Here is a 27,183-nt window from a genome sequence, read left to right on the forward strand (position 1 = left end):
AAAAAGAGTGGATATATGTATATGTATAACTGAATCACTTTGCTGCACAGCAGAAACTAACACAACATATTAAATCAACTATCATCCAATAAAAATTAATTTAAAAAATAAAATAAAAAATAAAAGTACCCAGAAAGAGGCATATGTATTCCGTCAGCAAACAGCTATTGTCATTCAAATTCAAGGAGATCTCACACTACTGGTCTGATGAATTGGTCTGTCTGATCAGGCGACACCTCAAGGTCTATTTTAATGGCCCAGGGCACCTCTACTCTGGGGATCATTAATTTCTGAGAAAGAGATGTTCCACTGTGTCCCAAGAATGGGTGCTGAGAATTGAGGAAATATCTGAGAATCAGGGATGCTCTGCTTGGCATAAATCCACACTTTATAAATTAACCACATTGTAGCCAATAGGATTTATGCCTTCAGTTTCATGAAAGTGTAGAGCATTTAACACACAGCATCATGGCACCCTTCTTTGTCCTGGCTTCCTCTCTGACAGAGGCATGAGTCCCTCGACTTTGAATACTCAAAATCCAAACATGAAAGGAGCCCAGGAATGACCCCTGCAAACCTACAGGACTGTTTGGGAACCGTGCTCTGGCACAGCTGGCTGGTGAGAGGTGCAGAGTCCTGAGCTCCATCCCCAGAAACATTGATCTAGTAGGTAAGAATGGGGCCCAGAAATCTGCATTTTAACACAGTGGGTGAGTAGCACACCTGTTAAAGTTTTGAAATGATTCACTTCCCAATGCAGACAATTTTATTACCAAATTCAGAACCCCTTGAAAGTGATTAATTAGAGTGATTAATTCAAACGTTAGCAGGCATCAGATCAGCTGGAGGGCTTGTTAAAATGCAGAATGCTGGACCCCATCTACAGAGTTTCTAATTGAAAGCTCCTGGAGTGGAGCCCAAGATTTTGCTTTTCTGTGAAGCTCCCAAGTGATACTGATGCTACTTGTCCCAGATCTGCACTTTGAAAACCACTCATCTAGACTTTTATTTTTAACTTTTTATTTTATATTGGAGTATAGCCAATTGACAATGTTGTAATAGTTTCACAACAAAGCGACCCAGCCATACATATACATGTATCCATTCTCCCCCAAACTCCCCTCCCATCCAGGCTGCCACATCACACTGAGTAGAGTTCCCTGTGCTGTACAGTAGGTCCTTGTTGGTTACCCATTTTAAATATAGTAGTGTATACATGTCAATCCCAAACTCCCTCTCCTCCACCCGTCTCCCCTGGTAACCGTAAGTTCGTTCTCTAAGTCTGTGAGTCTTCTTGTGCGAATACAGAAGCAAACAGTTCCCAACATGTATTAAAAGATGGCATATAAAAGGGTTAAACAAAATTAAAGCTATTTCTTTAAGGCTGATTTCCTTTCATCGTACTAGCCTGCATTATTAATTCCAAGTGGGGATACAGGATTCAGCATTTCCCAAGCATATTTAACCACAGAACTCTCTTCTCAAGAAGAATCCTGGGAAGCAGTTTGAGGAAAGCCTAATATAGCACCGTCACAACTATGCAGTGCCTTCAAGAAACTTGGACCTTTCCCATTCCCATCCAGACGTCAACCCTTGACACGCCACACACCCACCCCCGGCGCCAATGCCGGGGAATGTGAGAGCATGGAGAAGAGAGATGCATTCTCCAGAATTCAGATTGGTGTGTCTAACGCACTTTTCCATAAAATAAATTGTAACTAATACTAGATGCAAATGAAAAAATGATTTACTATTTTATATACTTTATGAGAGCTAGTAAAAGTCATGTTTTAACTATATTAAAAGTACCTTAGAAGTCACTGAGGCAATAAAAATACATAAGCTAAGAAGATTAATTCCTATCGTACTCTCATAAGGAGATAAAATACATATCTAAATAGGCACAGTATGAAGCAGATTATAAGTGTAACAAGACATATGAGCAAAGTGCCCTTAAATTACGGACCACTTGCATTCATCTTGTTAACAGCAACGTTACTAAGGAAAAGAATCTGATCCTTCTGATTGACAGGATTCTTCTGCTAAATCTAGCCGTCCTCCACTGCAACATGAGAAGGGCTCTAGTCAGAGAAAATCCCATAATGCAGTTCTTCCAAAACTTGTTGTAAGACTCCCCCCGGGCATTGATGGAATATATAGACCTCCAGACCCCATATTGGCCAAATAAATCAGAGTCTCCAGTAGAGGATCCTGGAAATCTGTGTTTTTGTTAAGTGTCCCAGTTCCCAAATTTTATTATAACATCAGGGAGAGTGGGTTTTCTCTGAAGTGTCTTTGAGGACAGAGACCCATTCATTCATTCATTCATTGAATTAGCACATACTTATTCAGGCAGTATGCAGGACCAGATTTTTCTTGGTCTACGTCATTCATTCTTATTCAGAGCATCATTACATGCTTTTAGTTTTTAAAAAACCTATTTTTAGTAAATATATACACTTAATGCTCTTCATACAGCGCTACCAACACATACTAGGAACCACATCCCCTAACGCAATACCCTCTTGTACTGTGCTCTCTACTTTGTGATACCTCAGGAAAACTCAGAGAGTCAAATTTCAGTGGGATCACAAGTAAAGTATGAAAAACCATTCTGCCCACTGTCCCATACATCCTTGAAATATGAAGGGTATGGGATTTAAGATATAGAAACACATATTCCAAAAGCTGTTTTCTGAAAAATGCTAACTTTCCAACTTTGCAATTTTGGCTACATCTTCTATGTTCTGTGTTCCTGCTTTCTGGTGAGAGGAAGTAATGGGTGGGAAGAAGAAAATGCTTTGGGAAGGCAGGGAAGAAGGTAAGTGCTAATTGCAAAGAAGCTTGTTTGTTTGATGATGCTGCTATTTAAAAAGAGATCTCCCCGCAAAACATATGCTCTCACTTGGAGAGCTGTAAGCCGTCTTGTCCTGTTTCCTTCTGCATTCTCAAATTCCCCATCACCTCTCTTTCTCTTTTCCCTCTCTTTTCAACTCTGTGTCTGTGTGTGTCTGTGTGTGTGTGTGTGTGTGTGTGTGTGTGTGTGTTGAGGTACAATGAGGTAGAAAAGGAGAGAAAATAATAAGATTGGGAAAGAGACAGAGAAGTAGCATAAATAACTACATCACTTGGATTTGTTGGACTAAAGTGTTGCAACTACACCAGGTATAGTGAACCCCTCTAGAACAGATGTTAAGCACTGCACCACCTATTAATGGTAAGAATGCAGCAAATTGCAACAGTTCACTTGAAAAGCTCAGTTAAATACAGGGCCAGCTGAAGAACAAGAGAGAAGGAAAAGCAACGTCTTCCAGTGGTCACCCAACCACTCTGTCTCATGAATGTCACAGCAGCAGTGAGACACCACCCGCAGATACAGGTCCAGCCCTGCGATGCAGCACCTCACCTGAGTCCCATCGCTGTGTTCTGAGGTCCAGGAGGATGGGTCAGGACACAAATGTGAGCATGGGCGCCCTCTCCCCCGCCCCCCAACCAGGCCCTGGCAGCCTGCGGGGTTGAGTCCTTCAGACCTTTCCACCCTCACTCTGTAGATACACAAAAACTCGTCTGTAAAAATAATCAGTGCCTCAGCATACCCAGAGCCAAAAGACATATCTTACCACGTGTTTCATCTGTAACGTTTATAAATGTATAAAAATTCATAATATTAGTATGAAAATTAATTTATTTTTAAATTTTTTTTACAAATGATTCACAATACTTCCATTGATCCATGGATAATAATGATAATGATAAGCTTAAATTCAAGTTAATAACTACTTCTGGTTGTTAAATAATTTTTTGTATAATTCACACAATGCTGATGTAAGAGCCTCAAGAATGGAAATGAAACAGGCAATAGAACAATAAATAGGTAACAGACAGTAACAGCTAAATATTTAAAGACAATGTCGTATAAAAGTTGGAATTTCTATAAGAGGAGTATAAACTGATTCAATCATCTTTGGACCTAGAAAAGAAAACATTAAAATAATGGTATTATTTTAATTCTTTCATTATTTTTAATAATTCTGTTTCTTAGTCAAATCACTTAAAGTCCTCAGAATCAGTTTTTCCATCTGTAAGTAGAGTTCCCAATAATGACGAAATGGAGTTACTAGGAGAGTTGACAAGTTAGTTTCGTCAAGTAAAGTAACTAGCAGGCCTCCAACAAAAAAGTGACCTGGTCAGACAGGGGAAGGGACCCATTTACGCTGGGCTTAGGAAGGCTCGGTTGGATGAGGATTTAGGGTTTGCAAATTCAACTGAACATGTTCAAAAGTCCCATTACAATTCGCAGGGTCCCTCTCGTTCCAAATCAGTGTCCTAATGTGCACTTAAAAGACAGGACAAAATGTGAATTCAGCTTATGTTGTAACCTAGCAACCCATTGGATCAGATTCTATCTGAGTCCTGAGGTCCCAAGGGATAAAAGATTATCTTAGGGTAGTCATGGCAGCTCCCTGGTTCTCTGAATTTTCTTGAGCTGATGACATCATACCCTGAGCTTGTCATTTTCTTTCCTTAATCTCTCTGGGGCCATCTCCATAGTCATCTCATTCCACAGCCCTTGACATTTCTCATTTTCATTCTGATGAGTTACCATAGCATCCACTTTGCCAGAGTCTATCCTTCCAAGAGGCTCATAATCCAGGAAGCCAAGAGTGATCATTGAAACAACTTTTTTGGTTGCTGTGTGCCATAAACTACGAAAGTACCATTTTGTAATGGTGACAGGACTACTGTTATCTTCAAAACCATCCAGGTCAGATAAACAGCCCAACCTTACTATGCTTGAGATTCTGTTATCTGCAATCCCTTCTGGAAGGAGGGAAGAGAAACCACTCTAGATTTTTTTTTTGCTTTTGCTTCAGAAAAAAGAGATTTCTTACAGAGAAGAATGTGTTTATAGAATCATTATAAAGACAATAGAAGCAAGAGTCAGGGGTGGGGAAAACACCACCATAGTTGCAAGCATCTGCCCCATTACTACTGCCCATCAGCTCTTCACCCAGGAAGCTGGAACCTGAGACTGGCCACGATAACTGCCCCACCTCCGCTAGGTACCCACAAGACTGGTGTCTACAAACTTCCAGTCTCGCAGGAGTGAGTCCCTTCGGTGGAAGCTTTTCTATAACAGGAACCTGAGCTGCTTGGGATCTGGACAACATAGATCTACGTTACCAGCCTCTGAAGAACAAGAAAGCATTCTAAACCGAAGATAGAATGCAGAGGGAGCAAACATGCGCTAAATCCCACAGTCACAACAAGCTACCATCTCTATTTGCCTGAACAAGCCCATTCTTTCAGATTTCCTCCCCTTCCTCCTCTTTCTCTACCTAAGGTGCCACCTTCTTTACAATGTCAAGGGTCGGGGAGGCACCTTGACCTGGTTCCTGGGTGTTCAGAAGCTGAGATTTGCTGTTTCTGGGGTGCTTCTCTTGTCCGCCCAGTTACTGGCACTCAGCTGGAGTCTCAGGCTGACATCTGCAGTTGGTAAACTTGAGGTCCATCAGTCATCACTGAGATATCATAATGATATCATTGAGATATAATAATATCTTTGAGATATCATCATACTACTTTGTTACTGGTGTTTATTTTGAAACCTTCTGTAATAAAGAAGTTTTAAAACTAATAAGTAATACTAAAGGATGGAAACTGCTATAAATACAATGTTTAAGTAGTCTCTCTTCTTTCCAGTTTGTTTTTAGTGGGACTTTAATAGGAAGTACACTCTTACAAGCATACATAGCACTTATGTTAGAATACTTTTCCTTCCCCAAATGTAATCTTCATGGAAGAGTTAATGAGCCATGAAAAAATAAGAAAATAACATGGAGATGGAGGAAAATTGTACAAATTATATCTCATCAGATATGAGCATATTCCAAAAAACTTAATTTCTCTGTTTTGAGCAGTTTGATAGATTGTAGGGACCATTCACCAATCCAGAGAATTTAGGAGGAATAGCAAGTTTATATGGAGACAGATAATGTGTCCCTTTTGGAGAATGCTGTGACAAGCTCCCAGATGACGTTCCTCTGTTTGTCAATCACTCATTATTTTTGTAATTAATTTTTATCGGAGTAGAGTTGATTTACAATGTACAGCAAAGTGAATCAGTTATACATATACCTGTATCCACTTTTTTTTAGATTCTATTCTCATAGAGGTCATTCAATTATTTTAAAGAGAAGACCTGTTTTCCCCAACACAACAGAATATTTCTGTTCTTGAACTTTTCGGCTCTGTGATCTTTATTTTAGGTGACAACAATGGATGGTCTATGCAACTTGACAAATATTTTGCCAATTACTACAAAATGACTTCCTGGTATCCTTTTGTGGCAGAAACATCTGAATGCTGTAAGTAATCAGAGGGAATGACGGTCCTTGCCTATAGGTTCATAGTAAGACACCATGTTCTTAACAGTTGGATCCAACATTTTAAAAAATTTATAGTTTTCTATTTGCAAAATTATAATGTTCTAGTAGACACGCAGCCTTAATTTGAGGATTTTATTTTACGATCACTCAAGGATCATAAGTGCAAAGGTTATAAATCATGCCAGGTATTGTTGTGAACAAGATTAATGTCAGTCCATCAGGGTTGCTATTTTTCATGCCCCCTTTTCACAATCATTATAAACTCTGATATAAAAGCAACTCTGATATAAAGGAAACTGAAAATAGAAGAGCAGAGAAGCTGTTTGGATTTTAACGTTTGTAGGTGAGAAAGCTTCTGGAGTCTAAGCCATACCTTACAGCTACCAAAAAAGCCGTATTAATTATAATCAGCTACTTTTAGTCACACACCGAAAACTTACAAAAACCCTGGAAAGAGTCTGTAGGAGGGTATAACATTGAGGGTAAGCTATAATTTTTAAGATCAGAAAGATCTATATACATAATTCCTTTTAAATAAATGTTCTCTATTCTAATAAATTATTCAAATGTAAATGTGTGTCTTAAAGTTGTAATTTTAATCCTAGCTTTTCAAAACCTTGGTTAAAAAGCAGGCGTTGGGGAAAAGAATACTTCACTGTATTTTTCCCTTTATGTTCTACCACAAATTGTAAAGTACAGCTTTTTAAAATTTTTTAAATTTTTTTTTGTCTTCATTACTCAGAAGAGACTAAAAAAAAAACTGCTAGCAAACCCCACTTTAAGGGGGTATACATCCCTCCTGTAAGTCTCACAGGTCACTCAGCAATCTATCTCAACTTCATGTTGTCTTCTTGTCAAATATGGAGATCAGATTGCTTTATCATTAAAGAGCTAAAAGCTTTTGGGAAAGGAAAAAGTTAACAGGTATAATTTAACTACTAATACAAGGCAAAAAACTAATGGATTAAGCCATATGATCTCAAAATGTAGTTTTTATTTTCTTGTTTTATTGTACATCCTTTTCTTTTCATTTCTTAAGTTTTAATTTAATCTATTTATATTTCACGTTATTCCCAAAAGGATGTTAGGCAATTTACAATAAAAATATGGCTACGAACAGACTTAACCCATTAACATGACATAAGAGACAAAAATTCCATGGTGAGTGGGAAAAGGAATGGAGAAGAAAAATTAGATAAGGAAATCCTCACTAAGAAAAGTTACTGCCTAGTTCTTAATTCTGTAGTCATTAAGTCAAAGAGGAAAAATAATGGGCTACATGACTTTTTCATAGTCTGGTCTGTAAAACAAAAATAAACAAAGGGGGAAAACAGATCAAGTTAGCAAGAGAAATAAATTTTTGCCCGATGATGAACTCTGGGAGAAATGTGTCCTAAGTATACTTACATAAGAGGAATGCAGCTACACACACAAAAAAAATGTTTCAAAAAATACAAAGGCGACGTTTTATCAATTCTTAGTAATGAACAAATATATAATTTTTAATTAGAGTTTTCAAGAAAGATGGGGGAGGGGTGGTAATTAATAATTCAATGTCTTTTTTCAAGCTTAAAAGTAGTGTAAAAATGAAATGGGAAGTGTAACGTAAAATTAAGGGGTGAAACTTAAATTAAGGTTCCTATGGTACCGCTTTATTACTTTTTTTGTACCGCTTTATTTAAATCAGATTATAATAAGGATTTATTGGAAATTTAACTGAAAATGGCTTATAATACTTTTTGACTGGATGAAAGAATGTGAGGAATTCACAGTTACAAAGTCACCTCTCAAGAAAAATATCATGGAAAACATATCCATCACTAACCAATATATTAATAAAGTTTAAATTTCAAGAATTTGGAAAGTATGGAGATTTGGAAAGAATTGTTTACTCAGCCATAATTTCACCACTCAGAAGCTACCAGCATTAACTTGCCGGTGCATTACTCATCTTTTTTTATTTGAACATAGTTGAAATTTTCTATGCAATCCATTCTTATCATATTTTCAGGTAGCATTTTAGCATAATCAGGTATCCATATTATACACTTTTCAAAATACTCTGTAAGTGACAATTTGTTTCCTCCTTCTTTCCTGGCTGGATATTTAGGTGTTATTTTTTCATTTTTCCCTATCACAGGTAACCTTGTGATCAGCATATATGGATTATCTGAATTCAGTCTGCATAATAGAAAAGACACACTGGATTAATGCCAACTTCACCGCCCTCCATTTTTACCTCTCATACTGTCCCTCTCGGGACCTTCGTGTTCCACCCTAACCCTGCACATCCCATCCCCACAACACTCACATTAGCAGAGGATAAAGAGAGAGAATCAGTTTCCAGAGCTCCATCGCCAGAATGGTCACTTACAACCATAAACCTGTTTTAAAGTTCTTGGCACAGACTCTGTTTACAAAACACACAAAACCTAAATTACGATCGATCGTGAGCTCTCAGGATCCTGTAGGGAGTCTGCAGAGTTATTCGGGAGGAGAGGGAAAACACCTGTGGCCTCATAGCTGAGCAAAGAGACACGTGACTATTTCCAAGGCTGGAGCCGCCCGTGTGCATCTCTGTCACCCCCCAGCTTTGCCTCAGCGTGCCTGCTTTGCCATCACGATGATTTTCTACTCTTCAGAAGCTTTACTGTAAAGGTTATAGACTAAAAGTCTGCAAACAGTTCTCACAAGAAGTTTTGTTTGTCCTATGATGATTTAAAATGTTTTAAGTTAGGCATTATTATTTTTAAGTAGGTAATTATATAATATGAAATATTGTCTTTCTGGCTTCTTTGAGGAAGTTGGTTGACTTGGCCACAGATGTTCCTGTTGTAATATAGGACAACAGTTCGGAGAAGCTGTCCCACTGGGACTGCTGGGTGCAGTCTCTACCCGCTTTGCCTGCCCCTGTAGATATTCGAGGCTGTAACCTCTGCTCTAAGTGCAGAGTTTCAAAGTAAACGTAGAAAAGATCACACCTCATTGCTCCCAGGAATCGTCCATTCCCCATCAAGCCAGCAGTCAGATGATGTCTCTTACTCTGAATAATAATCCCATTTCGTTGCTTAGCTACATGAACACACCACTGCAAGTCTCTAACAGACTTTAGAAATATCAGGTCACATCTTTAAGACTACCGCTACAGCCCCACAAGGTAGCCAAAGGCGTACATTCCATTTCCCCTCTCTTTCCAGCTCTCATCAGTGAGAACAGAATGGCTATGCATAAGAAATATTCACGTCCTCAAGTGAAGCTGTAGGCATCCTTACATCCCTACATAAGCCAAAAGAAGTCTTTTGAAGAACTCCTGAATTAAAAAAAAAAAAAAACTCCCCGCACTATAGTTCAGAGTTGAGTTCTCTTTCTTGCTAGTTAAAAAGGGCTTCGTCTTCCATTAAAACTATTAATACTTTATTCTTAAACAGCAGCTTTAATATGGACATTAACGCCCATCACACCCTGTCCTGTCACCCTGGGACGTAGCTACTCTCCAAGGATAAGAAAGAGCAGATGACTTCATTCATTTTGCAACAAATGGAGAGGGGCAGGCTGCTTTTTTTTTTTTTCTTTAAATGCATGGGCTGGTAAATGTGTGTTTCCTTTTCTTCAAGTTCTAGCATCATTTTAATGTTAAAAGCAAAACTTTGGAACCTTAATTTAAAGCTTTGCACAAATTGCTTATGTAAGACATGACGCATTTTTGTATATGATTTTCTTATAGCTTTTTGTTTCTTTCTTTTCATTACCCTCCTATTCCTGGTCCCTCATCATCCCCATTCCGTACTGCTTCCTCTTTATTCAGTGGTCGGTTCCGTGCCCGTGCAATGTCTTTGCCGAGGCTTAGAGCTTGATTGTGATAAGACCAATTTACGAGCTGTTCCATCAGTTTCTTCAAATGTGACTTTAATGTAAGTAGAAAAGAATGGCTTCATCCTGACAGCCAGAACAGCCCCTGTAAAACTGTATCATAATCCAGGTGTAATTGTCATTATTAATAACGCATTGTCACTTAAGATGATATCATTGTTCCTTGGTCAGTTATAATGATTGCTGATATCTATTTGCATTTATTACATGATAGAGCTGACTCTAAATTATTCTATATGTTCACTTATTTAGTTAGCCCCTCATAAAAACCTTATGAAGTATTTAGTATCGCCACATTTTATCTAAACAAAAGATGCAATCAAGGGTATGTGCTGGGCTTCCCTGGTGGCGCAGTGGTTGGGAGTCCGCCTGCCGATGCAGGGGACACGGATTCGTGTCCCGGTCTGGGAAGATCCCACGTGCCGCGGAGCGGCTGGGCCCGTGAGCCATGGCCGCTGAGCCTGCGCGTCCGGAGCCTGTGCTCCGCAACGGGAGAGACCACAACAGTGAGAGGCCTGCGTACTGCAAAAAAATAAAATAAAAATAAAAATACCTCTCAAATAAAATCTCTTTAAAAATTTTTAAACGATATTATGAATACAAGAGTGACATCATGAAGCAAAATGTTTCCAGAAAGCTAGCGTTAAAGTAAATAAAGTTTATAATTATTCATAATGTTGTTAAAAGTAAAGAAAAAACCTTTAAGTAAGAACCAAAATTTACATTTATTTCAGGTCACTCAAGTGGAACTTAATAAGAAAACTTCCTCCTGATGGCTTTAAGAAGTACCGTGATCTTCAGAAGCTGTAAGGAAAATTTTAATTCTTAGTATTGAATTGACTAACATTTTTTGGCATATCTGTTTCTTCCCACTTCTGCAGAGACAAACACTGCACCACTGCTTAAGTCTAACCCCTCTTTGGGGAATTATTTAGCCATTAGCTGGAGACTACCAGGTAACATTTTTTTTCCTGAGTAATTCTAGATGCTATCCTAGAAAAATCTCATGATATCTATCCCCAAAGAAACCAGAGTACGTGTGCTATGAACCCTCCAACCACACTCCTCCCAAGTGAAGATACTCAAGAGGTTTTACTCTCTGCATTTCAATGCCCATCTTACAGAATGATGTAATGACCCCTTACCAGAGCTGCCCTCAAGATTAGATAGAGAAGGGACTTCCCTGGTGGTCCAGTGGGTAAGGCCCCACACTCCCAATGCAGGGGGCCCAGGTTCGATCCCTGGCCAGGGAACTAGATCCCACGTGCTACAACTACAGATCCTGCACATGGCAACAAAGATCCCCAGTGCTGCAACTAAGACCTGGCACAGCCAAATAAATAAATAAATGTTAAAAAATAAAAAAGATTAGATAGAGAAGAATTTTCTTTCATATGTTTGCAAAGTCAATCTCTACCTAAGATAGAAAGTCCTTGTGGTTTGAAACCTCCAAGCATGTTTTTTAGGGACTTAATTCCATTTTCACATCTGCCTCATTGGTTGAGTTTTATCTGAAATGCTAGCTTCTCTTCAGTCTAAGATTACCTATGTACTCACAGAATCCATAATGGCCCAGGGGATGGTTATTTGTTATTTAGGTCAATTTTGTGGCTAAATCATATTGTCATAGGCTTAAACTGTTGGGTTTAAAGAGTCTGTGTCTGAATCACACTATCTAGAAGACGTCTCAGAATTCCCAGTTTCATTCTCACACCTACACTGGTTTGGGATTTGTTTTTACACTAGAGACCCCTGGTATATCGATATCATCGATCTGTACTTTTTCTTTAAGATAATAAAGATAGAGCAGAATCAGAAGAAAAATGTATCCACTTTGTTTGATGAAATGTTCTCAAAGCTCGGATTACCTGCAGAAAAGTATTTCACATCAGAAAATTAAATTCTAATAAAAATGACTTTTCAGAACTGTATTCTAGACATTTATCAGTCAAGTGAGAAGAGCTTTTCAAAATTAAACCTGATACACAAACTTCAAGAGGATACTTCCTTTATTTTCTGATTTCTGGAGTAGGAAGATTTTTTCTGATCTGTAGCACCACCTTATGTCCACATGGTTTAAAAGGAGTCCGGACTTCAACTCTAAACATCAGGATTCAATAGTTCAGCAATTTTACACAGTGAACATTGAATTAATTCTTGAACAACCAATTTGTTCCAAGTAATAGATCAAAATAGCCTAATTACCAAAAAAGTTCTAATTGGTGATTGGCTCCGCCTCCAGGCAATATAATCTATTGCTTAACAGGAAATTACGGTACTTAGAAATAAATGAATAAATACTTGTCAAAGTTTTTCTGTTTATTAGTGAGAAAGATGCATTGCCTAGTAAATGATTGGACCACAGCATGTTCTGTGAGAGTGTTAGGTGTATAACAGACTTAACATTTTACAATCAAAGTTAGGTTTCTTGCATGCTGGAGAAATAGGGACTCTCCTTTAGTCAAAATTTCTAATTAACTGAGAGTTGGCCCGTACTGATTTATCCCTTATCACTCCTAAAATCTGTGAAAATTATACATAAACTCAGCAAACCCTGAAGAACAATGGTGACCTGCATCAGCAGAAGAAATAAGACTTGAAGCCCTTACTTTTGCCCTTGTTCACAACCTGGGGCCAGTGTACGTAGATGTGCAGAGCTTAAATGGGTGTGTGGGATGCAACGGCTTGTGCTCCAGGTTCTGTCTCCTTTGACCTCCTGTTAACTCCAGGCCCAACCTCCAGCAGGACCTCAGTGAACTCCGCAGCCAGCATACTTCCTTGGCCTTCCAAGCTAATTTGTCTTCTTCTAGACCTGATCCTTTTTTGCTGTTTGTTTTTTAATATGAAAACCAAGTGTTACTGTTTTTACTTCTTGCTCCTGGAAATTTTCTTTTAGCAAACATTATACTTCTGGTTTCAGAAGTTTGGGGACTCTTCCAGGCTAAAAATAAGATACTAATAGATGCTTCCCCTGAAACTTGTCCCACCCTCTACATTCTGGAATGTTGTCGATCTTCTCGGTCCACCTGATTCTTTCTATTTCTGTTTTTCTCTTTTGTCATATATACTCTTGGTAAGTTTCCTCAAACAGTTTTTGGAGCGAAACTTAGGTGTCAAATTAGTACAATTCAAGTTGACTTGCTTGGCCAGTTTGTGGTTTACATGGAATACGGTTTGGGGTCTTAACGATGTCACAACCTTGTCGTTTTGCCAACACTGTGTTGAATACTGTCAAGTTTGTAGAATTATAGCAGAAAATGTTAAAAAGTTAAAAAGGCTTCTAGGCTTGTTTGATTAGTGAGTGCATTACCATACACTAAAACTGAAGTTTCACTCATTAAAAATTCAAACATTAATTTTAGCTCTCGGGCTTCCCTGGTGGCGCAGTGGTTGAGAGTCCGCCTGCCGATGCAGGGGACACGGGTTCGTGCCCCGGTCCGGGAAGATCCCACATGCCGCTGAGTGGCTGGGCCCGTGAGCCATGGCCGCTGAGCCTGCGCGTCCGGAGCCTGTGCTCCGCAACGGGAGAGGCCACAACAGTGAGGGGCCCGCGTACCGCAAAAAAAAAAAAAAATTTAGCTCTCATGTGCCTACCTTTATAACTAGAAGTTCCAAATAAAAACTAGCCTAATCATATGTGAACTTAATCAAGAAACAAAATGACATGATACCCAGCTCCGCTAAATTATTTTGTTATGTTTACCTTTTTCAATTTTTAAGAATTTTTTGACATTTCCTCTTTCATTTTTTTTTAATTTTTATTGAAGTATAGTTGATTTACAATGTTGTGTTCGTTTCAGGTGTACAGCACAGTGATTCAGTTATACATATACGTACAAATATATGTATTATTTTTTGACATTCTCTTCTATTATAGGTTATCACAAGATATTGTGGTAAAATACACACAACATAGAATGTACTGGCTTGACCATTTAGTGTACATTCAGAGGCCTTACATACACCCGCATCTTTGCAGGGCTATCACCATCAGCCATCCGCAGAACTCTTTTCATCTTGCAAAACTGAAACTCCATTTCCTTACGTTTTCCTTTTAATAATCATTTTCACAGGTGCCTGCAAAACAATAAGATTAGATCCGTATCTGTCTATGCTTTCCGAGGACTCTACAGTCTTACTAAACTGTAAGTACCAGCGCCAATTAGTCTGCCCTTCCGTGGTGGCCTGCCAGCCTGACCCATCCCACCCAACACGGCCCTCCCGCCCACGACAGTGCCCACGGGACATGCAGACAGTGGACGGTGCAGCACAGCACTGGGGCCAAGGGCATGGGACCCTGAGTCACACAGGCTGCAGTCCCAGTCCTCCCTCACCACTCACTGGGTGTGTGAACTTGAGAACTTAATTTCCTTTCTAAGCATCAGCTCCCTCTACCGTAAAATGCAAACTACAACAGTACCTGCCTCAGGATTGTTGTAAGGAACGAATGAGAAAATCCGTGGGAAGAATTGGGCACACTGTACCGGGCACGTAGTAGGAGCTCAATATACATAAGCCGTGGTGACGGGAATGAGGATTGAATGAACTTTATCACCATGAGAAAGCCTGGTGATGGTTAAAATTTATGAAGGAAAAAACCCAAAGACTTCTCCAGTTACTCTTTTCCCACTAATTCTGCTTTTACAAATACATAAAGCACGATAAGTTTAAAAGAACAAAGCTTTTTTAAAAAATTATGGTAAAACATATATAACAAATGTGCCATTTTAATCCTCTTTAAGGGTTTCGTTCAGTGGCATTCAGTACATTCACACTGTTGTACAACTATCCATCTCCAGAGCTGTTCACCTTCCCAACTAAGACTCCACACCCACTAAACACTAACTCCCCACGGCCCCTCCCAGGCCCTGGCACCCACCATGGTACTTTCTGTCTCTAAGAATCTGACTACTCTAGGGGACCTCACAGAAGTGGAATCAGGTAATACTTTCCCTTTAGTGTCAGGCCTTTTTCATCACGTCTTAAACTTAGCATAATGCCTTCAAGTTTCAGGCATGTTGTAACATATATTAGAATTTCCCTCCTTTTTAAGACTGAATAATAGTCCATTGTGTGTGTATATATATATATATAAAGTACCACATTTTCTATATTCATTCCTTGATGGATGGACATTTAGGTCGTTTCCACCTTTCGGCTATTGTGAATAATGCTGCTATGAACATTGGTGTACAAATATTTGAGTCTTTGCATTCCATTCTTTTGGGTGTACGCCCAGAAGTGGAATTGCTGGGTCATATGGCAGGTCTACGTTTGATTTTCTGAGGACCCACCATACTGTTTTCCAGAGCAACTGCACCATTTTACCTCCTGGGATTTTGTTGTTGTTTTGTGTTGTGTTGTTTTTAGTAACAGCCATCCTTATGGGTGTGAAGTAGCATCTCATTGTGGTTAAGAGCTAAGCTTTATAAAACAATCTTTCTCAAAGTTCCATTCCATTTCAGCTGCATTTTACCAGGCAGCTGAAACTTACCACCTAGAAGTTACTGAATGGAAATATAACCCAAAAAATCACATTAATAAACAACTCCCTGTATTTCTATTTCTGGCCCCTTGCCTTCTATCCTACCCCAGTTTTTATTCCTTAACCCAAGAAACTCTTTCCGGTCAGATTCCTCACTGGCTGTATCAGAGTTTGGGGTTGAGTCAAGAAGGCCACCTAATCATTTACTAGCAGAGAAGGTCACCGGAGACCCAAAGTCTTAACGGTAACCGCTGTGGCTGTGTCTATCCCTTCCCTGCTCTTTTGTGTCTTGGCAAATTACTCAAAGTCAATACTGGAGTCGTCCGCATCATGCTTCTGCCTACCTTTCTCTACAGCCTCTCACAAATCTGTTCAAAACTTGCTGAACAGCTCTGCTTGGTTTAACGTTCAATGGATGTGCAGGAGGCTCTTGAAAGACGGTACAGACTGGAGAGTAAACTTAAGTGTCTTCCATCTGCGCCTTGGTTTTTTCCTGGCACGAGAATATTGTCTGGCTGTTAAAGTGTCACACGGTTCTGGTCTTTCATGGGTAAACATCAGATACTGCTCTTCATTCATCCGTAGACACTCATTACCCCTCACAGTGTGCAAGGTCTTCAGCGAGACACCGTGGGGGGCATAGAAAGAGAAGTCAGACCTGCTACCTTCTAGCTCCTTATGACCCAGTATTGCAGGTAGAACCCTGTGCTTCCACCGGGGAGAGGCACCCACTCTCTCTCTGGAAGCTTACAGTCTACGGTGGGGAAACAATGCCAACATACACACAGCAGCTGGAGAATGGCAAGGGTGTTTACTTAACTAAGACTTAAACCTATGTTGTTCAGACCACAACTGCTAAGATGATTCCCTAAAAGGAGTGATTATTTTGGGTCCAGAGCAGTGAAGGATGACTCTGAAAAATGAAGACGACGGGGCAAATCAGACAGCACAGGGCATGGGGGGTGGATCAAGTACCTTTCTAGAGGATTTCTAGTGGCTCTTAAGGGAACCCCTGAGGTGTTCAGGGCAAGTGTTGAAGAGACTCTTAACATCTTCCTGTGCCCAACTGGGGCTCCAGGCTTGCAAGGGAAGGAAGTGGCTCTAGCATGGGGACTTATTCTTTGCTACCCCCAAGAAAAGTCAAATCTGATGGAGAACGGGAGATTCCTGGAAGGACAGATTTTACAGGATGTCAGCTCTAAGATCTGTCAGAGTAGCAAAAAGAGAAATCAGTGTGGTCCGTGTATCAGGGGAAGAGGAATTTGAACAAATACTCACATGAGAATCATAGGCAATGAGGAAAAAGAACAGGAAAGAAGTTGAAGTGGGAGGTTGAACAGAGACCTCATTCTACTAATATGCACCAAGTGTTCCTGACATGCCTGGCTCAAATGTTCAACAGCCCAGTGAACTAGGTACTGGTATTATTTCCGTTTTAGAGTTGGGGAAACTGAGGATTTCTGAAGTCGCTGTTTGTTTCAGGTCACACTATTAACAAGTAGCGAAGCCAGGAACCCAACTGTCTGACAGCAGATTCAGAGCAGTGAGTTGCTGCATTAGAGAAACTGAGAGAAAAATAAACACGCAAGACAATTTCTCTGCCATTTTAAGACAAAATGGAAGGAAAGGTATATTGCACACATTCGAGTCCAGTGCTTTTGCTACCATTGGCAACCTTAGGTATTTTGAGAGTCTCACCTCCACTTTACCAAACCAAAAGGACAAAGTTAAGTGGAATTAGAGTTTTCCAAATATTTCCCTTGCTTTACCAGCTTCTGTTGGGCTGTGTGTGGTTGTGTGTGTATCCAAAAGTTTTCTTCAGAAAAAAAAAGAGAAAAGGCCACATAAAGACTCTAAGACCGGGGCTTTCCTGGTGGCGCAGTAGTTAAGAATCTGCCAGCCAATTCAGGAGACACGGGTTCGAGCCCTGCTCCAGGAAGATCCCACGTGCCACAGAGCAACTAAGCACGTGTGCCACAACTACTGAGCCCACCAGCCACAACTACTGAAGCCCGCGTGCCTAGAGCCCATGCTTCTCAACAAGAGAAGCCACCACAATGAGAAGCCCGCGCACCGCAACGAAGAGTAGCCCCCGCTCACTGCAACTAGAGAAAGCCTGCACGCAGCAACGAAGACCCAACGCAGCCAAAAATAAATAAATTTTTTAAAAAAATAAATAAGGCCTCTGTAAAAGAAGAGAGGTGATTTTGAAAGTTGTTAAAAGCTGGTGTTTGCTTTTGGAAGAAAACAAAGAAATAAACACGTAAGAGATCAGCACAACAGAAGGAAGAGTTGGTTCACTCTGCATAAGAGTGAGAAGTAAAGTCGGGTCAAAGTACAATGGGTCTGACTCTCCAGCAAGGCATTCAGTGTCTTTTCTCCAGAGCAGGTCCATACCTGCCTCCAGGGGCATCTCCTGCATCCCCTCACAGCCTCTTCACCGTGACCCCTCACCTTGTCACCGTCACACCTCTCACCTTTGCATAAGCCATTTCCTCTGCCTGGAATCACTCCCAGCCATGCTTTGCTTTGTGAATGATACACCTCATCCAAGGCTCAGTTGAGAAGAGCCTTTCTTTTTCTTTTCTTTTTTTGTAATTAATTTTCATTGGAGTATAGTTGCTTTACAATGTTGTCTTAGTTTCTGCTGTACAGCGAAGTGAATCAGCTGTACATATACATATAGCCCCTCTCTTTTGGATTTCCTTCCCATTTAGGTCACCACAGAGCATTGAGTAGAGTTCCCTGTGCTCTACAGTAGGTTCTCATTAGTTATCTATTTTATACACAGTATAATGTATATATGTCAATCCCAATCTCCCAGTTCATCCCACGCCCTCCTTTCCCCCTTGGTGTCCATACGTTTATTCTCTACGTCCATGTCTCTATGCTTTGCAAATAAGATAAGATGTGGCACATATATACAATGGAGTATTACTCAGCCATAAAAAGGAACAAAACTGAGTTGTCTGTAGTGAGGTGGATGGACCTAGAGACTGTCATACAGAGTGAAGTAAGGCAGAAAGAGAAAAACAAATATCGTATATTAACGCATATATGTGGCATCTAGAAAAATGGCACAGATGAACCTATTTGCAGGGCAGGAATAGAGACCTCTTTCTTTAACACTCCCTGTCCCCTCTCCCCTCCAAGCTCTGCTTCCCCAGTCCCAGCAGCGGCTGACACCTCCTCCGCTGAAAAGTCAGAGGACCTGTATGCTCTTGTTCTTTTCCCTCTGCTGCTGCAATAACTACCTGCTCACATGCTGTCTTCTACTAGATGCAAAGCCCCTCGGAGAAAGCGATTCCACACCTAGCACAATGCCGTAGCATAGGGGCTCAAAACAATTTGATGAATAAATGAATAGACAGAGGGAGTGAGGGATTGGCTGCTGGTGGGTTGATTATTGGGAAATGAAAAACTAGACGTGAAAAGGTAAGTGATAGAGAAATTTCAGGGCTCTGAGGACAGGGAAATGGCCTGATGAGAACAACATATAAGAAAATTTAAGATGGACAATTATTGTTCTTCCTTTCCTTGTTATAAGATATCAAGAAGGTATCAAATTTACTGTAGTTATTTCTCTTTTTTCAGGTATCTCAGTCATAACAGAATAACCTTCTTGAAGCCGGGTGTTTTTGAAGATCTCCACAGACTAGAGTGGCTGTATGTTTAATTTATGTGGCATTTTATAGTACTAGCCTTTATGTTCGAAAAATATGTAAATGAACCCATTTTTTTCTTCTGGCTGGCAGGATAATTGAAGAGAATCATCTCAGTCGAATTTCCCCACTAACATTTTATGGACTGAATTCTCTTATTCTCCTGTAAGTACTAAAAATTTATGCAAATATTTCAACTGAAGGAAAAGGCATGAATAAAAATTGGGTTTAACAACATGACATTTGGAATTAAAACCCTAAAATGGAATTTTCAACTAAAAACCATCTCCTAGTCATATCCTATGAGGCTGTTTTGTAGTTGTAACAGTTTTATAAGATCTTCCATCTTCTAGAATGTCAGCCCATCAAAACTGAGCACAGCCCCACTGCCATGCTTTATTGAAATATTCTTAAGCACACCAGTACTATCCTATATTAATCTTGGTAAAGAAAAGTACGTTTGTTTAAAATCACCTCCTTTTCAGTACCCACTACTGAAGGGCACAGGACTTTTCTTCAGTTGCTAATGTTACTGCTTCCTCCATATGATGGCTACCGTTTGTCTAATTTTATTACTAACAAGCACTTAAATATATCAAGACTTACAGAGAAAAATTTGAGTGAGAAGACAACGAACTTAGTAGATGTTCATGACTTCATAAGAATAATGATAAAACCACGTTTTGACTTCAGTTGAGAAAAGAGACAGAAAACTCAGACTCCTTTGTGTTTCTCTTTTTCAGAGCACTGATGAATAACATCCTTACCCGCCTGCCTGACAAACCTCTTTGTCAGCACATGCCCAGGCTGCACTGGCTGTAAGTTGCTGTATCTCCTCTCTTTAAAAATGTTTATTGAAATATAGTAGTTGACTTACACTGTTGTGTTAGTTTCAGGTGTACAACAAAGTGATTCACTTATACATATACATATATCCACTCTTTTTTAGATTCTTTTCCCATATAGGTCATGACAGAGTACTGAGTAGAGTTCTCTGTGCTATACAGTAGGTCCTTATTAGTTATCTATTTCATATACAGTAGTGTGTATATGTCAATTCCAAACTCTTAATTTATCCCTCCCCCCCTTTCCCCTTTGGTAACCATAGTTTGTTTTCTATGTCTGTGAGTCTCTTTCTGTTTTGTAAATAAGTTCATTGGTATCATTTTTGTAGATTCCACATATAAGTGATATCATGTGGTATTTGTTGCTTTCTGACTTACTTCATTTAGTGTGATAGTCTCCAGCTTCATCCATGTTGCTGCAACTGGCGTTATTTCATTCTTTTTATGGCTGAGTAATATTCCACTGTATACATGTACCACATCTTCTTTATTCATTCCTCTGTTGATGGATATTTAGGTGGCTTCCATGTCTTGACTATTGTAAATAGTGCTGCTATGAACATAAGGGGTGCATGTATATTTTCAAATTAGAGTTTTCTCCAGATATATGCCCAGGAGTGGGATTGCTGGATCATATGGTAGCTCTATTTTTAGTTTTTTAAGGAACCTCCCTACTATTCTCCATAGTGACCGCACCAATTTACATTCCCACCAGCAGTGTAGGAGGGTTCTCTCTATCTCTTCTTACAGAAGACAACTAACTTTTCTGGTTTTGCCTAGTTCACTTCAGATGTCAGGTTTTTTCAAATGGTAGTTGTTAATATTTTTAGCATGATTTTCTTATTAAACATCCCTATTATCTAAACTAACTCCTCTAAACTCTTACCAAAATAAAACATCTCCAAAGCACAAGACATACTTTGGAGGCAGGAAGAAGGAAGGCAGAAGGGCTGTTATGATATCTATGTAACATCACCCCTTCCCCCCTGTCAATCTGTTCACCTGTTCATTTGGTACAGAAAGACTAAGCCACTTTTAGTTTCATTGCTAAATTCTGTGTAATAAGACTATGGTACTTAAGCTTTATTTTTGAAGTCTCATCATAACAGAATGTGTTCCACAGAGTTTTTCACACAGTAGTTTTGTCTGTGGTAATTAGCATCACTCTACCTATGCAGAACTCAATTACCCAGTAAATGTGTCTATTTAAAATACAGGCAAAAATGAAGAAATAAATCCAAAATATTTCTTTAAATGATCAGTCAATAACCTGCATATACTCTGTATATGAAAATCCCCTCTGTCTTTTATTTGTAGGGAATTCCCAAAAGTTTGGTCAAAACACACTAGTTTGGAACCATCTAGGGGAAGAGAAACATCCCCCAAATCATTAGTAAGTCCAGAGGGCATCTTGATATGACAGTATAGTACCCTCAGTAATGACGAACTAAGTCATCAAGGAAAGGGGAAATTAAGTGCAATATTCTTTGTGGTGATTAAATTTGGGCTCAAAAGAATTCACTAATGATAATTACATGCTCAGTGATCCAAACTTAGTAATGAAGTAAAACTGATTAATATTTATATGAGTAAATTAAAAATTCATGCATTGAGACCAGAAGCAAATGTGGGAGATTTTATGCCCACACAAAAAGAAATCTTTCCTTTGCTTTTAAAAAGGTAGCCAAATGTATATTTCAGATAAAAATAAAAAATGATTAGGATTTATAACTAAAGATGTGGACTTTTTAAATTTTTGTTACTAAAATTATAATCTTTAAATTTTAGCTATCCAAAACAACTCACTCCACATGCATCCCTGAGAGTGAATGTTGTCCCAATTCTAATGCTAGTAATAATTTTTGCTTTATAAGTATTCATTTTTTTAATTAATTACAATATCTTTACCTTGTGCATGAACTTTCATTTAGCAAAGTATAAACTAGAAAATCTGTTGGATGTGTCGGCAAACGTTTGTTTAACTATGGTTAAGTAGAAAAATAGAAATAAAACAAAAAGAGATATGACAGCCCAGGAGAATATATTCGCAAGATATACAACAGACAACAGATTAAAACCTTTAATATAGTTCTTTCAAAGCAATAAAAAAAGACTATAAACACCACACTAAAAGATGTGAAATTCAAAAAGGAAGGAATATAACTAATAAATAAGCATATGAACAGATGGGGCAATAGCCAAAGATGAGCTAAAGAGCAAGAGGGTAAAGTAAACTTTTATCCAGGGATGAGACAAAGCAAGTTTATATATAGGCAGAAGAAGCTAATGTAAAGAATTTGTAAACATGGAAAACAGTGAGGATGCATTATGGAGCAAGGTCCTGGAAGCCGTGGAAAGGATGGACAAATAAGATGGGATACACACACATGTGCAATAAAGATGAATGCACCTGCCCTGCTTCAATCGACACGGCACAATTTCAAGATCATAATATGAAGTATAAAGAAAAAGTCACGGAAGGATACATATTATATATGACAATTCCATTCCAACAATGCTGTGCTGAAGCTGTAGGCAGCCTCAAGACAATATTGCTCCCACTCTACCAATGAGGAAGGACTTTACAATCTACACAGTCTTAATTTTCTCCAGCCTGTCAGTCATAAGGCAAGCAGGGAAACTGAATTCTAAGGAGTGACCAAGAGAGACGGGACATATACAGTATTTCACCTTTGGCAGAGCACAAGATGAAGCGTTGACCCTCATAGAGCAGGTACAAAGAAAACTGCTAAAATTTTAATAAACCTGTAAAGGTTAAGTGTGGGCTAGTGTAACCCTTTGGAATACTGGGAACCCCACACTCAAGGGAGTCAGCTATTCCTAACCGGCTCTTTTTCTCTGGCCTCCACCCACTCATGGAAAAAGCTGGGAGTAATTAAGGAAACCAGACAGAGTCTTTGGTGGCATGCCAGCACAAACCCCACCTTCTCCCCTAGACTCTTCCCTCTTAGGAAGGAAAAGCTTTACACCATGGGGAGAGGGACAGAAAATCTTCCTGCAGCCCGGGACTGTGCATAGATCTACTGCTTCCAAAGGAGTGGTAGCAGCCAAAGCTCTCTACTCCAGCAATAGGGGCAAATAAACCTCTCCAGCCCAGGATCCTGCACTGTTGCCAAGTGGGTTGGGGCTTCTGGGGCATGTGGGACAACTATGCTGAGAAAGCCCCATCCCAGAAAGAGCAAGAGAAACAATCCTTGTCAAATTATAAAGCAATCAACAGAACTAGGCCCAGAGATAACTCAGATGTTACAACTACCAAACAAGGAAATTAAAATACTTATGATTAATCAGTTAAATGATATAGTGGGAAAGGTGGGCAAAACATGCACACATGGAAAATGTCTGCAAAGAGATGGAAGCTTTAAAAAGAATCAGAGAATTACTTCAACAGGCTGAACACAGCTAACAAAAGAATCAATGACCTTGAAGATAGGTCAATAGAAAGCTTTCATTTGAATCAAAATGAGAACGGAGCGTAAAACAAAGATAGAACAGAGAATCCAAAAGTTACAGGATAATATAAAAGTGTCTCAAAATGCATTAAAGTTGTCACAGCAAAAGAAGAGAAGGACAACAGGACAGAAGATGCTACTAAAAATCTTGAGTCTGCTCACCAGACACAGAGCAAAGCCAATCTACTGGCACCAGATTGTGGTGAAGAAAAGTACAGCATTTATTGCAGGTACCAAGCAAGGAGAATGGGCAGCTCATGCTCAAAAGACCCAAATTCCCTGATGGTTTTCAGGGAAGGGTTTTTAAAGGCAGGGTGATGGAGAAGACTGCAAGGTGTGTGATCAGCTCATGCACAATTCTCTAATTGGTTGGTGGTGAGGTAACAGGGTGATATTACAGGAATCTCAATCATCAACCTTCTGGTTCCAACCAGCCTGGGGTCTATGTGCTGGTGATCAGCATGCCGTTAACTTTCTCCACCTGGTGACGGTTTTAGTGTCTGCAAAACAACTCAAGGATATGGCTCAGGGTATTATCTATTGCCCTTGAGGAGGAATTAAAGGACCTTGAATTTGTTTTATGGCTAAACTATTAGTATTTTGTCTTGCTTGACTATTTTCCTTTGTTTAACCATTTTCTCACTTCTCTGATTAAATCTCCTCTTTGGAACTCAGGGATGGCCTAGGAGGCTAAAGCTTTTCTACAAACAAGAGGTGGGGGACATAGGGTCCTGCTCATTTTTCAAAGAAATATCTGAAGAGATAATGACCAAGAATTTTCTAAAATGATGTAATACAAAAAACCAAAAAAAACTAAGAACCTCAGAAAAGAAAACAAGCAGAAGTAGAAAAGAAAAAAAAAAAAAAACTGGACAAATCATAGTCAAACTGCTGAAAACCAAAGATAAAGAAAAGCAAAGAAAAAAGCTTGAGACAACCAGAGAAAACAGAGATATTCAAGCTGTAAAACGAAGATAAGAAATGCAGCACTAATTTTTTTAAAAAGATGGAGGGGCTGTGTTAGCATTGGAAAAAAAATAGCCTTCTGAACAAAGACTATCACCAGGGATAAAGAGAAATATCACAAAATGATACAGGGCTCAATATGGCAAGAGCCACAATAATCTTAACTGAGTAAGCAGTTTCAAAGGAATAAAGTGAAACCATAAAACTATAAAGAAAAATAGCCTGGCGTCAAGAGATGTCATTTAAAACTAAGAAATCTACCAATATGTGGATATTTGATATTCCTAAGGTGAATATTAATAAATAGTATATTGATAAAAATCCTATGGTGAGAGAGAGAGATGAAAGAAAAGTCAGGAAGACAACACATACTAATTCCATCATTTCTTATAATAGGAAATTGATAAGTGTTACTGTTATTCTCTAAGAAAGAGAAGATGCGGTGTATTGGGTAAAGTTGTAGTTATAAAGGTTACCAATAGAATATGCAAGCCTTTTTCAATGTTAGAATAAATAAAAGTTTTAAGCCATTTGTTGAAAGATTTTTTCATCTATAAAACCATATAATAATATTTTTAAATAGCAGACTAAGGTAAGATACATCCGTCAGATCGATAAACATAAGTGGGCTAAAATTACCTACTAAAAAGAAAAACAGATGTTCGAGTTGGATCACGGAGCAAAACCTAACTCAGTACTATGTACAAAAAAGTCCAGCTGTAACTAAGTGATTAAGAAAGATTAAAAATAAAAGACTTCTCAAAAGTATGCCATGTAAATGCAAACCAAAGAAAGTAGGCATCATTTTTTATCTAAGTAGGTAGAAGTTTGGCCAATTTGCATTAAGCAGTACAAAGAAGGACATTTAAATGCTATAGTGTGCAATTTCCAATACAAGATATTGTATTAGGAGTATATATATGCACCAAATAGATTCATATAACAACCAAAACAAAAGAAAAATAGACATACATAAGCGGTAAGAAATAATAATCCACCTCTTTCAGTCCGTGAAAGATCAAGGAAAACCAAAAAAAGGATATGGAAAACTAAATAACATAGTTAACGAGTTAACTCTAACTGGCACATATCAAAGTGCAAAGTCCCTTCTCGATAACAGAACAGATTTATTTGGGGCGGCAAAGTGCCCAGCTAAAATACTATATTCCCAGACTTCCCCACGTCTAGACAGAGCCATGTGGCCGAGCCCTAACTAATGAGGAGGAAGACATATAGTGTGGAACTTCTGGGCAACCTCCTTAAAGAGAAACAGGCAGAACCTCCCTTTCTTTCCTTATCCAGAAAAGACAGATATGATGGCTCAAGCTTTAGCAACATCTTGGAACACAAAGACAAGGACCTGTGGACAGTGAATATGAAAGACCTTAGGTTTCTAACAACTTAGTAAAATTACCAGACTAGCCTTGGACTACCTAACCCTAGATTCTTTTTTTAAAATCCTTGTGTAGTTATGCTGTTATAGTTGGGTCTCCGTTCTATGTACCTGTGCTTAATCTTAATAGATATAAACTGAAAGTGAAGAACGCCCAAAAAACATTCACCAGAATTGACCATGTAATTTAGGACATACACGTTCACAAACAAAACTCAGAAAACGCGGGATTAGCCTAAAGCAGAAGGAGGTCATCGCATCCTGGGTAGGAGACCAGGTGCACATACAGGTAAATCACGGATGTCGGGCAGAAAGGCGAAGGCTTTCCCCTCCTTCATCACCTCAATTTTCTCTGTGAGATAGGAGCCAGAAAAGTACGGGAGGAAGTAGAGGGAGAGGAGATTTGCGTGTTTACAAAAAGCCCCTAGGGGATGAGAGAGGGAATTGAGAGGGCAAGATTCTTGGTGTTTTTATTTTCTGTTATTGTTCTTCAGATCCAAGAACCAAATTTTCATTTTCAGCCAGTTCTGCCATGTATAGAGGGAAACATAAAGTGGTTAGATTCAGAGGATCATTAAGTTGGAAAAGTGATCCAGGCATTAAGTAAGCAAAACACCCCCTCAGGTCCATTAGAACTTGGAGCCCAGGCACAAGGAACAGATTTGTATGCCATACCCCTGCATATCAAGAACTAAAACCTCTAATTTTAGGAAGAAAGCCACAGCAAATTCACAAATAAAGATTAAAATAAACTCAACATTGAATTTAACAATTTAATCAAAAGTCCCTAGTTTATGCCTCTTACTTTTACAAATAGTAAATTAATATTAACGTAAATATTTTTGCTACCTTAATAGAAAAAAAAAAGTTACAGGTGTAACTAACAAGAAACTAACATCAAGAAATGTTGTGAGGCTTAGGAGAACGTCACCCCCTGGTGGTAGATTCCTGGTAACAACAACAAAATAGGAAAAGGAAATAGAACAGTCTGTGTCAATCATAACCTTCGTTACGGAAGGCCAAAAGCCTTGGCCAAGCCTAATGATCAAAAAAAGATAGTACAAGTGCTTTATTTCCAGTTTAATAGAATAATAGAGGTT

General features: G+C 39.0%; 1 protein-coding gene across 6 annotated transcripts in view; it reads left to right on the plus strand.

Moving 5' to 3' along the window:
- The window catches only part of RXFP1 (relaxin family peptide receptor 1), a 97,415-nt gene that overhangs the window by 46,759 nt on the left and 23,473 nt on the right, over positions 1-27,183 (plus strand). For 2 of the 6 annotated variants that reach the window (XM_029235206.1, XM_029235208.1), the window contains 7 exons: positions 6,270-6,368; positions 10,114-10,300; positions 10,994-11,065; positions 14,333-14,404; positions 19,339-19,410; positions 19,500-19,571; positions 20,150-20,224. In XM_029235206.1, the coding sequence (XP_029091039.1) occupies positions 6,270-6,368; positions 10,114-10,300; positions 10,994-11,065; positions 14,333-14,404; positions 19,339-19,410; positions 19,500-19,571; positions 20,150-20,224 (649 nt within the window). Of the gene's footprint in view, positions 1-6,269; positions 6,369-10,113; positions 10,301-10,993; positions 11,066-14,332; positions 14,405-19,338; positions 19,411-19,499; positions 19,572-20,149; positions 20,225-27,183 lie in introns of those variants that run through there. The other 4 variants (XM_029235207.1, XM_029235211.1, XM_029235210.1 and 1 more) reach the window with 3 other exon arrangements.

This window comes from Monodon monoceros, unplaced genomic scaffold (genome assembly GCF_005190385.1).
Source record: "Monodon monoceros isolate NGI ecotype Baffin Bay Population unplaced genomic scaffold, NGI_Narwhal_1 Super_Scaffold_20, whole genome shotgun sequence".
NCBI lineage: Eukaryota > Metazoa > Chordata > Mammalia > Artiodactyla > Monodontidae > Monodon > Monodon monoceros.